The sequence below is a fragment of the Homarus americanus genome, unplaced genomic scaffold, assembly GCF_018991925.1.
Source record: "Homarus americanus isolate GMGI-L3 unplaced genomic scaffold, GMGI_Hamer_2.0 scaffold56241, whole genome shotgun sequence".
In the NCBI taxonomy this organism is placed as follows: Eukaryota; Metazoa; Arthropoda; class Malacostraca; order Decapoda; family Nephropidae; genus Homarus; species Homarus americanus.
In genome coordinates this window covers 1177628-1195580 of record NW_024740202.1, presented here as the reverse complement: position 1 = coordinate 1195580, position 17953 = coordinate 1177628, and the positions used below count along the sequence as shown (strand labels likewise).

General features: G+C 42.3%; 1 protein-coding gene across 1 annotated transcript; it reads right to left on the bottom strand.

Moving 5' to 3' along the window:
• Window positions 1-1741: 1741 nt before the first annotated feature.
• LOC121875293 lies at window positions 1742-15563 on the bottom strand. The gene is made up of 5 exons (XM_042379761.1): window positions 14986-15563; window positions 11119-12787; window positions 9524-9663; window positions 8949-9332; window positions 1742-8060 (listed from the first exon to the last, which is right to left on the bottom strand). Exons 1-5 carry the CDS (start codon window positions 15441-15443, stop codon window positions 7883-7885), a joined length of 2829 nt encoding a protein of 942 aa, XP_042235695.1. The 5' UTR covers window positions 15444-15563; the 3' UTR covers window positions 1742-7882.
• Between the last annotated feature and the right edge of the window lie 2390 nt (window positions 15564-17953).

The window sequence follows — 17953 nt, the reverse complement described above, 5'->3', positions numbered from 1 at the left end:
CCATTCAACTGTTAGATATATTGTCTTTGTATATAAAACATTGGAGGAAATAGATAAAAAAAATCAATTTTAGGGAGCGTTTCCCCTAACCCCCGCCATTTCCTTTATTTCTTAAGGGATAATTATTGACTTGCATGTTTTCGATTTACTTGGCCATTTTCAAGAAAGTAAGTACCGTGTAAATGGAGAGATGGCTGTATAGACTTTTTTTCTATACACAAGTTTTCATTCTGTAGCCGTAAAAAGGAATTGTTTAGAAACTCCTCAATACAGTATTGTGAAGTTGCCACATACAGTTCAGTGTATGGAATCGCCACAAGGTGGAACATTACTCCTGCAGGCAACTGTATCCATCGGATTCCCAGCATTTTTCACATACCCTGTACAGTAGTTCATTTGCTTCAAGCCTATTAGAACTAGCCCCCTACTGGAACTCCTAACACTGCCCCTACTAGAACTGGAACCCATTAGAAATAGCCTACTAACTGAACTCTACTAGAATTGGAACCTATTAGAACAAACCTACTAATTGAACCCAACTGGAACCTATTTGAGCTGGAACCTACATGAAGGAAGAGCTGAAATTAGTCGGGAGGTGCGGGTGGCCTGGGGGATGGTCGTTCACTACACTGTTGCCGTTCGACGAGGCCGACCTTGACCCTCTACCCACGGGTCGGATACATTGTTTTAAAGAAAGAGTTGAAATTTGGGAGGTGCGGGTGGCCTGGGGGATGGTCGTCCACTATATACTGGTTGGCTGGGTGAGTCAACAAATAGATTGTGTAGTTCTTGTTATGTTAGATTGTACAGGTATTCAATAGGTGAAGAATGCTAAACTTACCTGTTATACTTTAATGTTTATTACTTTATTAGACACAAATAAAAGTAGAGAAGGTTAACATGACTGCTCAACACAAAAGGCAGACAAAATATTACATTCCACCAAGATGGCGGCATACATAAACTGGCGGGGAATTAACATACACGTTCGTTGTAAGGACGAGGAAACTTTTGCTTACATTAAGGGAAAAGTGGGACCACAAGAAAATTGGGAACCCGAGCTTATTTCACCTGTTGATTAAACTCCATAACGCTACCTGGGAGGTTAGGTTAGGATTGTTTAATCAGGCTAAATAAGTTGGGATACCTACTATTCATATGACCCAAAATAGTGTTTGATGTTATTACAAGAACAAAATTTATTTTTTAATGCCAATGGTTAAAATGTATCAATTTAATAATTATCATGACACATCAGTTTGCAGAGACACGTCCAGAATAAACGGCATCAGAGGTGTGCTGACAATAGTTCCTAATCAATCTAAACACTTAGGTATATAAACATGAGAAAGATACGAAGTATTAACTTTGGTGAGGTTTGAAAGTTCTAGTTAGAAATTGACCTTGTGCTCTACACTTTATTGTTGACGGCTCTTATTGCAGCAACAAAAGATTTTTTTAACTCCAAAAGTTAAGTTGCCCAGATATACAGTAAAACAACAGATTTATATTGGCTGTTGATCAGTGTATGAACCGATTGTATGGGCTGAAAGACCTTAGTTGTTCAAGCACAGGAATGGTCGTGATGATGATGATAAACTGCTTTCTCTAGAGGAACCAGAAAATTTGTTACTGCTGAATGAAATCTAAACAATTATCGCTATTACCCTTTGTAAACCATTTATAACTTGCTCCTTGTTAACCATTTATCACTTGTACAGTTGTGGAAACGTGTTCCCCCTGTGGTAACTCGTGTCCCCAAACGGCACCGTCGCGGTAGTAGTATCACTATGTATGAATGGGTAGTGGTTGTGTAACGACGGACGTGATTGGTGGATAGGTTGGCCGTTTGGAGACCCGGGCTACCACAGGAGGTGTAGGAACACATTTCCTGAACTGTCCCTCTTGTTAAACATTTATTACCAGTATCACTAGTAACCTTGTTAACTATTTATCATTAGCATCTCTTTTCTTTACCTTGTGAGTGACACTGACCAACATTAGGTGATGACACTGATTAAGGATAAGACAATGTTGCCGTAATAGTGTGTGGTGAGTGGAATGTAGGGTTTAGGGAGGCGAGATAAATCTGATATATCATTAGAAACAAACATTTTTAAGCTTAAGTCCGGGAAGTATATATCTGTAAGAATCTTGGCCCATATTCTCAAAGATCTAGTTAAGGAAAAAAAATGAACGAGCTTATGATAATCCATCTAGTGTTGTGGCTTAAGTGAGCCAGCTAGATAGGTTCTTACTCCTGCACTTATGGGAACTTATCGTACAGCACAAACTTTAGAACCGCAGCCCTTGCCTTTGTTCTCCCCACCACACCTAAAAACAGTCCTCTTAAGCCAGTGATTTTAATCTCGATTATTTTTATATGGATATTTAAATCATATGACTGCTGTAGAAATGATCAAGATGTGCAGATATGTGTAGTCTATAAAATTATATTTTATAATCACAACACCTAGTACAGCTATTGTAAAAATAGTCTTATTTCACTCTGGAAAATTTGTAATGTGTGTGTGTACTGTCCTACAGAAACATTGAGTGAAGGTAAGGTCCCAGGTTGCAGTGAGAAAAAGGAGTACAGTAACTTAAGTTTTAAAAGTTGTTTTTTGTCTACTGTAGAAATTAAGACCTTGTATATAGTGTTTAATAACCTTAGTAGATGAATTTTTAGATACAAAACCAATATACAGTATTTATCTCGGGTTCAAAAGTCGTACACAAAATCCCTGAAATTTCCAACATAATATCAGAGCTGTCGTAAGGATACGGCCTCGTATGTGTCATTGCCACCAGTCACATTTTAAGTATTAGTACCCGCACGTTACCAATTCCAAGGTGCAGAAAATTAACATTATTCACTCCACTTATATTTGAAATGTGGAAAAAAGAAGTTTGTTGAGGGAAATAGTTGTATCCCTTAAACATTTCAGCATATTATTGTTACCTTGTAGGTGTACTACCTCAGTCCCTCCAGAGGCAAGTAGTGAATTTATCAAGACTATCGTAGTTACAGGTTCATGGTTGAGAGGAGCACTTTGCAGTGTCTATATTTTAAGCAAATGTTCTGTGCCAATTTCAGGGAGACATACTTCTCACTCAAAGGTTCTGTATCGCCTACAGGGAAATGTTACATGCTATTCGAGAGTTTAATGATGACTAAACCTCTTACAACCCCTTCCCCCTTTACATTGTGTCAGAGGCTAACGTTTAAGCAGTGTTTCTATAACCTTTTTACGGGCTTTATGGCACTTATAGATAGACGTCTATAATCTGTATTCGTCATACTGCAGTTACACCACAACAAACGGGTCTAAAAAAAAGTTCCTTCCGGGATTGTAATAAATCTCCAATAGATATTATTATTCTACATGTATGGTAGAGGCGTGCCACACGACCACCCTTTACATTACACAATAATGGCTCATCCATAAACTAAGTAGCTCTACTTTGGGCGTCCTTAGCAATTCACATTTTGTAGACATTAGTTGTCGGTTGTTAGATGCAGCAACATGGTAATTCACAGTAACCAATCGACTATTTAAATGTTGATGGTTGCAAAGAACGCCAAAAGTGAACAGCGTTTCATCAGGGTTCGCAGGGTCCTGTATAATCGCATAATATAACTAATAAATAAAAATGACTTGTCTACAGTACAGTTTGTGGTGTAGGTTCTCTGGTTTATAACACAGGGTAGCGCACTTGGACGGAATGAAAGTTGTTTTACGTAGTTCTTATCTGCCAAGTGTTGGGAAGATGTATTACTGGACTGGCAGAGTGATTTTTTTAAGCAAGATAGTACAATGAAATACTGATTAAATATCCTGGGTTGGATTGAGTTAGACAATATATTTAGAAGGGAGAAATAAGAAAATGAAGTGACATTCCCAGTAATCACGTATTACACAAAAACCAACTACTGCCTTATATAAACTAGCTTAGGAATTCACATTTTCATAGCAAGGGCTTTGAAAGACTTCAATATACCTACATGGCTTTCGGTAATGGTAATCCAGTCTCATTTAACTTATTTTACCCCAGCTTGATAATATTGTGATCTGGAACTAACTATAGTAATGAAGAACATCTTATTGGAGTTTCTCTTCTTGTACATAAACAGAAAATATAACATTTCGGGAAGAAATTAATAAAATTACTCGGTATATTAGTCACGGGGTACTACCATTTCCGTTTCGTGCGCATTATTGCTGGTTAAACTATTTATAAATATTATAGGTTAAAGGTAAAATTATGTATGTAAATTGACACATATTCCCATAACGTTATGAACGCACGTTTAAGGAAACACAGGAGAACGTCCACAAGTTAATGCAGGTCTCCCTGGAAGTTGACAGTCTCTCATTAGCAAAATGTTCTGTTAAAAATATCACGAACAGAAGCATGAAATCCATTTAATGGCAGGCAACACAAACCGTCCAATCAATTTTAACCTGTCCAAAACTAACCCAGGATCATTAGGCAAGTTAAGCTTCGAGCCGCCGCCTTAAGAAATATGGAATAAAATACGTACAGACGCGTTAGTTATCGCGTTCCTTGTACAATGGTACATTTAAGTCTTGACAGATCCCGTTGCCTCGTACACAAGCACGGGAGTCAGTGGCGTGTGGACTATATACTTATGTAAATATTTCCCTACATTCCAAGTACGTCAGTTCGATTTTCAGTCATGGTGATAATACGTATAAATATCTTACTTTATGTACAAATTCACAAAGATTCTTGACGTAAAATTGTCCCCTAACTGACGTTAAGAGAATGTATCTCGTTAAGATAGTCACTGTAAAATTTAATGCTTTGTTGGATGTTATTTTGCGCTTTAGTCAGCCAGATAGAAGTGTTCTTACACCTGCAGCGAAGAGGGAAAATAACGTACAAATCTTTGAGAATGTCTCCCAAGGTTAGTGTTACGTCTTCCAGTGTACAGTGGTGATCGTGTATCGCCAGTGATGGTCGAGTTTAGTTAACTTTTAGTTAGTTATGAAGAATTTAGATGTTCCATTAGTGCAATAGTGTACCAAGGTCGCTCATTGCTTACACAAATTGCCATAAGATGTAAAGGATTATTTACTGGGCTCATAGGTGGCAAGTTATTGTTTTTGGTGTGTGTGTGTGTGTGTGTGTGTGTGCGCGCGCGCGCGCGCCAAGAATAAATAGACGCTTCTAGTGAGTATGGCCACGTGTATATATAATTTTTATGACCTCTTTCGACTGTTGAAATTAATACATCTCCAGAAATTCACCAAATTTTTTTTATTGGTGTTGGTATTCGTTCAGTTGTTCGAAGTTGACTTGACTTGACACTAATTTTTAACACCCCCCCCCCCCTCACACACACATTCCAAAACAGTATCGTGTTAGTGATGGATGGTGAGGTATACTTACGAAATGTATAGGAACCATCATTATAGAAAGACAGGCAAAAAATAGTTAGAAATAACAAATTGACAGCGGTAGTATATTCAGTTTTTGTTATGAATCCCTCTCCCTACCCCCTCCCACTATAAATAATTCATCTATTACTACTTGCTTTATCAGTCCATGAATTACAATTTAAAGACATCTTCGTATTGTGATGCGTCAACCAAACTCTAAATACAATAGTTGCCAGGTATATGTTTAGTGTCTCGTCACGGTATGTGATCAGTCAAAACTTTTAAGCGTCTGACATCAGTTCCTCTAAAATATAGTTAACAGACGGGCAATAGCACCTATATTTTGTAATAATTCTTGGTTATTCGTTAATAATAAATACACTATTTTATCAACCTTAGTTAATGTAATTTAAGGAGGGAAATAAAGAAAATGAGCTTGGTGTGCATTTCGGGCGGGAATCAGCTGAACCTGTCAAGTAGTCAGCCGACAGTTCCAGTCGCTAGTGGGTGTTATCTGGTTTTGTGGCCTTTTATAATGACAGAACATATATCTAATGAACAGCCCTCCATGGAATGATAAAGAAGGTAAGTAAGAATGTCATTACATAGAAGATATAATGGGAAAACTCGTATGTTTGTAACACGATGGGGAAGTATCTTGTACATGTCAACTGTTATCCATCATTTTCCTTTGATGTTGCTCGTATCTCATACCCGGTAAATAGATGATGTTGCCTATGATGAGTTAAGGGTAGACGAGCTCATACTGGCGGACAATATTTTAGATATGGTCATCACCGTACACCTCCACTCGTTACACAACACCAGACCTTAAATCTATAGTAATATGTTGTATATTATACATTACAGGGTAGAACACGCGTCGTGTTGTAGGTTAATACTGCATACACCATACATACACAGAGCAATACATGGTATTTACTAACACAAGTGGTATACATTCTGTAGTAAGTTGTGTGGCGGCACAGTTTGTCTTCGACCTCACTCTGTTACTTACCACTTACAAGTTTATTACATAACAAAACCTAATGTAAATAATATAAGACAGTAAATAGACTTGTATAATGGTCTTCAAGCTTAAGAACTACTGTTGTTTGTGTAACATATGTGTTTAGTACAGGTAGGTAGTACATTGATTCATGTTAAGACACCAGCCACCCTGACAAATTCTTTTTTCTTGATGCACCGCAGTGTTGACGTGACACGGTTATCAGATAAGACAAATTACTCATGATGTTCGTTGTCACCATAATATATATTATATTAAGTACATGTGGTGTTGATATGGTAAAGATACATTAAATATAAAAAATACTGAATTGTACATGAGGTAATGTACCAAATAAGATAAATAGATTAATACACGGAAAACGACTGGACAAGCACAGGGTAGAACAAGATATCAAGTTATAGTGTCCTGAATGTACGGGTACAGTATGTATGTGGTGGAGCAACGTTCCCGCTCGCTGTGGCGTCACGTACAGTATAGTATTAAGATGTGTCAAGGCGGGATATGCTCACTTTCGTCCAGCTTAAAATAAAGTAAAATATAAACCAGAAGTTAAAAAGAATTCCCACTGATCAGGAGGAAAGTTATCAAGCAGTGGTCCATTATACTTACAGTATTTCCACGCCACGCCCCTCGTCTATAGTTACAAATAGCCCATTGGTTCATAGAAAATGTTTGTAGCTACTCATTTATTGAAACTAAATATGTTCACAATTGGTAAGCAGACACGTTATTCTCCAAGATAATGTTAAATAACTGGACTATCAAAATGCAAATGATTTCAAGGTTGAAGTCAAAGATGAAATTCGCTTTCCAATGAAATCTTTTCATATTTTTGTTTTGTACCAAACATAAAGCAAACAGAAGCAAAGGATACAAGAAATATAGCACAGTCGGTAATGAACTACAGTTTGTGCGGCTGTATGTATCCCAAATCATTTATTAATCATAAAACTCGATATAAACGCGCTTATATACGTAAGAATCTTCCTTGGCCTCCAGCAGCGGCTCCTTCGCTTCCAATTTCTTAGAGTCGCAGAAGGTGGAAGACGCCCAGAGTAGTTTGAAGGCGGCGGCACACTGGGCACTTTCCTCCCAACATGTTGCCCCTTTTGCTGGCCTGGCGGCCCAGGAAGCTGCAAGATTTCGCCTGTTGTGAGAATTGGACATCGGTTTGGCGGCGAGCTTTGCTGGCCGGGTTAGCGCTCAAATGAGCTTTATATTTGTGTTGAATATTCAAGTAAAAATTGAAATAAATCATGAAACTGATAATTTAAAATATAAAGCATAAAACGGTGAGTTGTTTCTATTTATTCGTCACTTTAAAACTTCTTTAGTATTATTAAATTATTATTCAGGATGTTCTTTGACCAGTCAGCCGCCGCCACTTGTAAATAAACCTCACAATCCCGCAAGGCCTCGACTGTAGTAACTCGAACCTCGTCTAGACGCTTGTGTTGGGCAGACGTGCTAAGAAAACATCCCAGTGACGCAAACGTCCCTTAGTTTTGGTGGCCAGGGAGTGTTGGGAGGAAAAGTGTCCAGTGTATCGCCGCCTTACAGTAATCAGTAAGTTAACTACTATGAAGTTGTTGATTTCACCCAAACAACCTCGTCTGCAGCTGTTGGGAGATTCAAACCTTAGCTACCGCTGGCTCATTTGTCTGTAATATGGAAATGGAAGTTTATTGCCTTATATTATAATGAAATAAAACACATATTGGCACAAGTTAGTTGGTCTGGGCTTTGTGATGGCTAGTCTCCTTAAATCATTCGGGTAATACTATGAGGAACTGGTGGCCTACGTAGTCATCAGTCCACACATTATTAATTATCCTGGGAACGAGTAAATTATTTTGTGAGAATTAGTTTTTCATGTTTACCCACAAGTTTGTTAGGTAGACAATGACTGGGTGAACGGTACGTATAGTCTTGCAAGTTGTTGTCGTTAAGAAATAAACCCAGAATACATATTTTCCATAATATTAAACCTGTTTATTGAAGAACTTAATACATTATAAACTATTCTTCATAAATGACAGTTAAAGCATCTTGAACGAAAAACTAATTATTGCAATTCTTGTTTTTGAATGTGTAATTCCGTTTTAAACCTTACATAGTAAAAAAAAAGTATTTAAATCACAAGGAAATACCATTATCGTCTAGACAACTTATCATTCATGGTGAACACTGAACAAATTATTAACTTGCATAATAATTGAACTTTATTGTTTTCTGTTATTGGGAATATTATTTTTTGTGGTGACTGACTGGACAGTTGTTCTATATGATTTTTATATTTTTCCGAAGCTCTCATTTTACTCTTTTAAAACATTTGTTGATTATAAATAGTCGTGAATGGTGTAGTGTGGTTGACACTCAGAAGTGGGTGGTGGTGGTGGTGATCAGAAGCGGTTGGTGCTGGTCAGAACTGGGTGGTGCTGGTGCTTGTGTTAAGGGTACTGTTACTGTCAATGTTTGTTGGATCTGAGACGCTGTTAGTGAGGTACTTGGTAAAGGCGTTGTTAGTGGCGATAGTGATGGCATCGGAGGCGGTGTTGGTAATGGCGTAGCTGATGGGGTCCCGGGGGAAGGTGGCGGGAGTGATGGTGTGGCGTGCGGCGGTACTAGGAGACAGTCCCGTCGGGGTGGTGGAGCTTGGGGTCATGTAGTTCGGAGTGCCGCCGTTAGGGGTGGTGGCGCTGGGGGTGGTGTCAGCGGCGGTGGTGGTGACCGTGGCGTCGTACAGAGCGTTGTAAGACGGACATGGTGAGTTGTTGGTGGACGTCTCGTAGGCGGGGTCGTCCGACACGATGCTGTATAACACTGGTAGGGGTGAAGGTGGCTTGCCCCGCTCCTCACGCCCGTCAACGAGTTCGTGGGTGAGAGGACACCTAGTGGGGGAGGGGAGGACACATGCTTCAATATCCACAGGAGAAAATTTACAAGGGATACATAATATATAATTTTCCTTAAGGGACACACACACACACACACATTAGTTACTCTCGTTACCTCCTTCAATAGCTCTCTCTCTCTCTCTCTCTCTCTCTCTCTCTCTCTCTCTCTCTCCTTCGGTCCTTACCTCACACACCTCCTGACGAAGATAATGATGCCCACCAGAGCGAAGATGGAGAGGGACAGGGAGAAGAAGATGATGGAATTGTTGGTGTGATTCTTGTCTCTGTGGTGAGGAACTGTCGGCTGCTCGCTGCTGCTCACGCCCTGTCGGACAGTTGACGTCATAGATCGATTGATAGATAGATAGATAGATTGATTGATCGATTATTGATTGGTAGATATACTGATTGATGGGTAGATTGATTGATAGATAGACTGATTGATAGGTAGATTAATTGATTGATTGATTGATAGATAGTGACTGACTGATTGATAGATAGTGATTCATTGATTGATAGATATATAAGATGCATTGATAGATAAATAGCTGCCAGGTTGAAGGAGTAGAGGCAGTATTTTTGGCCACACACTACAGAAGAAATAACTAGGTCTGGTTGGGTTGGGTTTGGGATGGGGTTGGTTGGGATGGGGTTGGTTGGGATGGGGGTGGGTTGGGGTGGGTTGGGGTTGGGTTGGGTTGGGCTGGGTGGGGTTGGTTGGGTTGGGGTTGGTTGGGTTGGGGTTGGGTTGGGTTGGATTGGGTTTTGGTTGGGCTGGGCTGGATGGGTGAGGTAAACTAGGGCCAAGAGATGAAACTAAAAGTGAGGGGAGCCAGAGACAAGCAAAACAATGCACTGGAGAGAGAGTTAAGAAACGACCTATAGGATCCTGACTTGAGAGAGACTGCAAGAGGTAGTGCAGTATGGAGAGTTGCCATCTGATAGCCGCGTGGAAAATGGCTGTAAAACATTGATGATGTGGATAGATGAGTAGATAAGTGGATAGTTACGTGGGTGGATGAATATAGAAATTAAGACGTAGGTAAATAAATAGATGGGAGGAGAGATGGATGGATAAATATATACATACTGTAAATTTTATGTCAGGTAATTAGTAAAATCGTGAAACAAGCCCACATAAACATGATAATCACTATACGATATAACTACTGTATTTTGTATTTTTTCCGTGGATTTGTATGGCCTTAATCTTTTCTAATTATGATTCTGTAAGCTTATTTTATAATGTTTATTGCTGGTGAATACAGAGTTTATTATTTTATTCTGTGACTTTATAGTTTTGTAATATGTGGTGTATTCATGGGTACAGTGGGAGGAGTGGTTATGGTCCCTTGGTCCCGGGTTGTTGTGCCGACACTGGACGCCGCCGTTACTGTCTATTACCCGCCCCTCCCTCCATATGGTTATGTAGTTTTACTATTGTGTGTGTGCGTGTAATCATATATTTCGTTACACACAAATACAGTCACAGAAAAACAATACATAGATTTTGATATATAACCCGGGACCTTTATATATCCTCGCTGTTTGGAAGGAAAAGTCACATGTTTGCAGGCATGATGTGTACTGTCTGGTCAGTGTTAACGGTACTTTCCTCTCATGTATTGCAACTATCTGGTTGGGTTGTGTTTAAGATAGATTTATCATTTATAGTTAGTTTAATGTCAGGTGCTACCGGAGAGAAGTGGGAGGACCAATCAGCGTTCATCATGCATGTGTTATTGGCGATAGGTTGGGTGTCCCTGCTGCTGGTGCTCACCTGTTTGCCATCCGTGACGAAGATTGTGCCACCTTGGTCAGCCTGGTGTGACAGTCCCGGCGACTGTCCCACAGGCAGTGGGCTGCTCGACACATTCCCTCCTCCACCACCTCTGTTACCACCAACAATAGCTTGTATGTTGGGGAGGTCATGAGTGAGGGAGCCATGGCGTGAGGTAGAGGCCCGAGCAGCGATAGAGTCTTGTAGTGTAGCTGTGAGTGTGTTGCTCTGAGAACACTGCCCTGAGAGGATTAAATGGTATAAATTTATCCCTGCCACGACAGAGTCTTCCGTGTGTGCGTCGTGGAGCACCTGGCTGCTACAGGCAGGTATGGTGTTATATACGGTGCCGTCGATCATAACCAAGAGGTTGTTGTCGTCAATGTGGATGGGGAGATGAGGCGAACTGTCTCTGCTGACGACAGATCCCGTGTAGTAGTTGAAGGTGTTCACCCAGGAGCCCCGCGAGTCTGTGAAGATGGAGTAGAGTTCTCCTGATGGTCCCGGCACCCACACACCTCTGGCTGGGTGATGATGAAAAGGCAACACGGTTCGCCTCCCTGATACTGTGTCGAACTTGACCACCCTCAGACCTGACCTTGGGCCCCCTTCCTCCTGCTCGGTAAACGACGTCCTCGAGGTCCCTGAGTCTCTGGGGGGCACCAGTTCCTGCAGGAAGAAGAGGTCGCCCCGATTATCACTCCATCTACGTAGGATGCTTCGATGGCGGTACTGGATATCCTCTTTGCCAGGCACTACATCCAAAGCCGACCACTTGCCATTGTGGTCAAGCTTCCACAACGTCTGTCTCGCAATGGTGCCATGTGTGCCCTCCCGTGTTGCGTCGGTGCCATGTGTGCCCTCCCGTGTTGCGTCGGTGCCATGTGTGCCCTCCCGTGTTGCGTCGGTGCCATGTGTGCCCTCCCGTGTTGCATCGGTGCCATGTGTACCCTCCCGTGTTGCATCGGTGCCATGTGTGCCCTCCCGTGTTGCATCGGTGCCATGTGTACCCTCCCGTGTTGCATCGGTGCCATGTGTGCCCTCCCGTGTTGCGTCGGCACCATGTGTGTCTTCTAGTGTTGCGGTGTTGCCATGTATGTCCTCCGGTGTTGCGGTGTTACCACGTGTGTCCTCCAGTGTTACCGTGGTGCCACGTCCATTCATCAGGGCTGAAGGTGTGGTGGTGGGCGTGACGGAGGAGGTGAGGAGCCAGAGAGCGTCACGGAGCCTCCCACACCAACTGGCGATCACAGCTGAAACTCCTGAGGGGAAGTGTAGCTCCTGGTGGTGCAGGAACCTCTGCCAGGTGAGGGCGTCGTAAGGCAGGAACCAGGTGGTGGTGGAGGAGGTGTTGAGGGTGTACACGGCCACCAGACCTTGAGACCATGGGCACACCACCACCGGCTCACTACTACTACTACTGTTACTACTGCTATTACTATTACTGCTATTAGTATTACTATCGCCACCACCATAAACATCTTTAGCACTGTTCACACCACCACCTCCACCAGAAGGCGTCGAAGGATCCGGGGCGGCCATCGTGACGCCTCTGGTGCCCCAAATGTGACCTCCGTGGGCGTGTGGAGGAGGAGGGCGCGCCCCCACGTCATGCCAGGTGAAGGACGTGAAGTTGACAACCCACACCTGTCCTGGCCTCACCTCCAACCTGGCGATGATAATATTGTTAGTTATCTCTCTCTCTCTCTCTCTCTCTCTCTCTCTCTCTCTCTTAAATCCACGAAAACTATAAAAGACATCTGATCACGTGAAGATTTTGCCACCCCAGCTTATTTCACCTGTGAATAAACAACATAACTCTACCTCTGGGTGGATTAGGGTTGATTAGGTTACATTGGGTTGTGTATGGTATATATTTTATGTTGTGTGATGTGCAGCGTATGTTTAGTATTATGTATAATATATGCTTGGTGTGATGTATGTTGCGTACTGTACGGTACCGGGTACCTTCCACGAGAAAAGAGCGGCCGCCCAGCGCGAACTTCGCAAACTAATGGACGAATGGTGGAAAAATATAGCGTGTGAAATGCAAACATTTGCGGATCAACACATGATGCGTGAATTCTTCAATTCCGCTAAAACAGTACATGGCCCCATTACTTATGGCGTGGTATAAGAGCAAAGGAGACCAGTCAGACTGTGGCAACTACCGCAGGATCTCGCTGCTGTCCGTAGCTGGCAAGATTATCGCCCGAGTCCTCCTAAACAGACTTCTTCCTGAGGCGGAAAACTTCCTCCCAGAATCTGAATGTGGCTTTAAATCATCACGTGACACCACTGACATGATTTTTGCTGCCCGCCAGATATAGGAATAATGCAGAGAACAGCGTAGTGACTTGTACATGGTCTTCATTGACCTTACTAAGGCCTTCGACAGGGAAGCCCTCTGGCGGACCCTCAGTCGTTTTGGCTGTCTACCAAAATTCATTGTCATTGTGAGGCAACTCCACGATGGTATGACAGTGTCCTACACAATAGCACCCAGTCTGAGTTCTTCCTTACTAGTGCCAGTGCCAATTTAGCCAGCGGGGTGGACATCCAGTACTGGATGATGAATGGACTTTTCAACATAAGACGACTCCAGGTAAGAAAAAAGGTATCGGCCGCTTCCATCACTGAACTTCAGCATGCAAACGACCTAATCCTCGTAGCGACCTCCAGGAGATCCTGAACACCCACACAGATGCGTATGCACACTTCGACCTTGAGGTGAATGTACGTAAGACTCAGATTCTCTTTCAACCTGCCCCTGGTTCAACCACACCTCCACCATCCAGCCACCTTAACGGTACTACTCTCTCTAATGTTGCCCACTTCCAGTATCTCGGCTCCCACACAGTAACGCTTGGAGGAGCACCACGAGAAGGTGCCAATGCTTTCGAGTTAGCCCAACCGCATACACTGCCGCCGCCCCTCCCGCACTAGATGTAGTCCTCCACACGTGCAACATCTGTGGACGACACTGCCGGTCCCGTATCGGCCTCTCGAATCACCTCAGAGCTCACCAACGAAGGTGACATCCTTAATAACTCATATCGTTATATCATAGCTGGATGATCGTCATAGTCGATTCCAAGTGACAGCAAAGTAGTATGGTGTATGATGCATGTAGTGTAGTAGGTATTACAGTACATATGCTGCTTTTTATGTATGGTGTATATTATGCATCATAGATGTTGTGCCTGGTGTATGATGGTATTGGCACAATTTTATGTAAGTTCATGTGTCGATTATTTCTCGCCAACCCCGTGTGTATTATGTACTGTACAGTTATATTAGGTGTGGTGCGGATCGCGGATTTACTCATACATACATACATACATACATACATACATACATACATACATACATACATACATACATACATCCCTTTAAGAAAATCAACAAGGTTCTTCCCTGGGGTCTACATTTCCCCAGATACTCAACAACTCTTACGTCCAATTTTTACCTTAACTTGTGTATCGGGAGCACACTTAACTGCCTCACTTAAGTTACGACACAAAAATTACTTCCAGAATGACGTTTGGAACTGCACCGAGACTCGTAACTTTGTGGTCTCTCTACCCTCACGTATTTTTGGAGAGTTGGCTGGGATAGAGTTTAACCTAACCTATCCTATCTTAACCTATCATACCCTATCCTAACTTAACCTACCCTATCCTAATTTATCCTATCCTAACTTAACCTATGCTATCCTAACTTAACCTATGCTAACCTAACCTAACCTAACCTAACCTAACCTAAACCAACGTAAACGAACTAAATCTAGCCAAGACTAACCTACCGTAACTTCATACAACCCAACCCAAGGGTCACGTTGAAGGTCGGTCTCTCTCTCTCTCTCACCTGTCCCTGGAGGAAGTCAGTACCCAGAGGTTCCCTAGGTGGTCCGGGGCGAGGGTGAGGGAAGAGTCGACCTCCTCCTCCCCCTCTGACTCCCCATCTACCCTCCAACATAGGCCTCTTGACGACGAGGGTGAAGGAGACGTTGATGACGGGGAGGATGACTTTAGTGGCGGAGACGAAGACGATCCTGACGATGTTGACGACGATGAGGAGACATTTCTTATTAGGGACGCCTCCTCCTCCTCAGGGTTCAGGAAGGAGGAGGAAGAAGATGCTGGTGGGGGTTCTAAAAAGGTCCCTCTCTCTCTTGGTGTAGAGAGAGCCCTAGATGGGTGGGGGGAGGAAGAAGAGGAGAAGAGGAAAGACGACGAAGGAGAAGAAGAAGAAGGAGGAGGAGGAGGAGGAGGAGGAGGAGGAGGAGGAGGTCTCATGATATTTAAGGAAGTGTCTTTCTTCATAGTCGAGGGAGTCAGGGTGGAGGAGAGGGACTTGAAGTGGGGTTGAGACGTGGGGGAGGAGGAGGGTGTTGCTGGTGGTCGCCTGGGAAGGAGCGGGAGGGGGGAGGAGCCACGGGGAGAGAGGACCCTCCTGGACACACCTGAAGAGACAAAAGAAAAAAAAAAGCTGGTTAAATGTTATGATGTATGTATGTATGTATGTATGTATGTATGTATGTATGTATGTATGTATGTATGTATGTAGGTATGTATGTATGTATGTATGTATGTATGTATGTATGTATGTAGGTAGGTATGTAGGTATGTATGTAGGTATGTTTGTAATAATAATAATTAACGGTTTATTGAAAGAGCATGGCACCGGAAGGCTGAAAATATACAGTTACATAATTGGGGAATGGGTCACTTAATATACAAATATGTAGACGATTTCTGATAAACTTCCTACGTGCTCCTGTTTGAAGTAATGAATCTATGTATCTTCATATAATTTAGCTAAATATCTTTCTCGTCCAAACGGTCATCCCAACGATTATGAATAAACCCGTTTAGAAATACATCATTACTTCAGGACGAAATCGAACAGATTTTCAACAGCCAATAAGCTGTAACTCTTGAGTCTGGAGAAAACGAACTGTAGTAGTAGTAGTAGTAGTAGTAGTAGTAGTAGTATTAGTAGTAGTAGTAGTAGTAGTAGTAGTAGACGCCTCACCCTTTCCATAATAAGCTACAACACACCCAGGAAAATATAAATAATTACATAAACAGATAAAGGAAAAGAAACCATCAATATATTTATACATTTAAATAGTGAATCTGGCAGTAAAAAAAGTGAATCGTATGAGAGAGGTTGATTGCCTAGTAGCGGAAGCCTTTAATGAGGTAGTTAGATAGTTAATGAAGCAACGTGTCCAATTAGTCCATTTCCGCGTTTCTGCTTACGTCTGAAATTCGGGAATGAGGTGAGAAGAAGGGGGGAGGGGGAGGGGTAGGGACGGAAAGGAAGGGGTTGTGGTTGAAAGGTGAAGGGGTGGAAAGAGGGAAAAGGAGGGGAGGTTTGGAAGGAGGAAGGGTGGAAAAAGGGGAGGAAAGGTGGAAAGGGAGGGTAAAAAGAAATTGGGAAAGGGGGAAGGGGGAAGGGGTGAAAGAGGAGAGGAAGAGGGATGAAAAGGGGAAATGGGATAGAATATATGGTGAAAGGGATGTAAGGAAGAGGGATAGGTGAATAAGATGAGGTTGGAGGGGGTGAGGACCATCCATTTATCTACGCTTGTCCATCCATCCATCCATCCATCCATATCATCTATCTATCTATCTATCTATCTATCTGTCCATCCATCCTGTCACACCATGCTTCAAAAAGCCAGGAACCAGAGTATTAATAGATATGTAGATTAAAATAGATTAGTCAACTCTCAGGCAAGTGTCCATTGATACAACATGTGTCCATACAGGGCTACAGTGTGTACATAGACAGTACAGGACTACAGTGTGTACATAGACAGTACAGGGCTACATACATAGACAGTACAGGACTACAGTGTGTACATAGACAGTACATGTATACAAACAATGGCACACACACACACACACACACACACACACACACACACACACACACACTTCAAGGAAACATAATACCGTGTTAACATTATCGGATTTTAATCGCGTATACACCAGGTAAGAGAGACTAACTGTGCCGAAGATAAGTTTTTAGAGAGAGAATCATAAAAAAGGGAAATTAGAGAGAGTGAGTTGTAGTTGATAGAATTAGTGAGAGAGAGAGAGTGAGAGAGATTCAGGGATGAGCTGGGTGTATCTGGTTACCCTTCCACTAGTAACTGAGGGCCAAGGTATTGCTTTCAGTCTGTCTGTCTGTCTGTCTGTGTCCCCAAGATAACTCAATAACGGGTTAGAGGATTTCCACCAAACTTTGTAGGTCTAATGAACATGATTCAAGTTCCACATTATAAACTTTTGGTATAAATTGCACCAAAATTGACCAAGTGCTGCCATGTTTACGGTTCACACCCTCGGGTTGTATCGGGTACAGTATTAAAGAAAACGATGACATGAGAGACTCGCCAGCGGTGACTACGTTAATTTACACTAACAGCATCATCAGTGCGGTAATGATAATGGTAACGGTTCGCTGGCTGGGTTTAATTGTTTATTTCTGTTCTAATATTGCTCACTCTATATTTATCTGTTAATCTATCATTGCTTTTATCTCTCTCTCTTTGTCTGTCTATCTGTGCCTGTTTATCTGTCTTTGTCTATCGGTTTCTTCTGCCAAGAAGAAGAACCATCATGACAGAGGCAGCAGTCAGAGAGAACTTACCTGAGTCATTTATGGCCAAGACCACCTATTATCTTACCTCTCTCTCTCTCTCTCTCTCTCTCTCTCTCTCTCTCTCTGTCTCTCTCTTTCTTTCAATCTAATAGTACTTTGCTTCCGGAATGTAAACACACACAGACACACACACACACATTGGCCCCGTGTGTACATT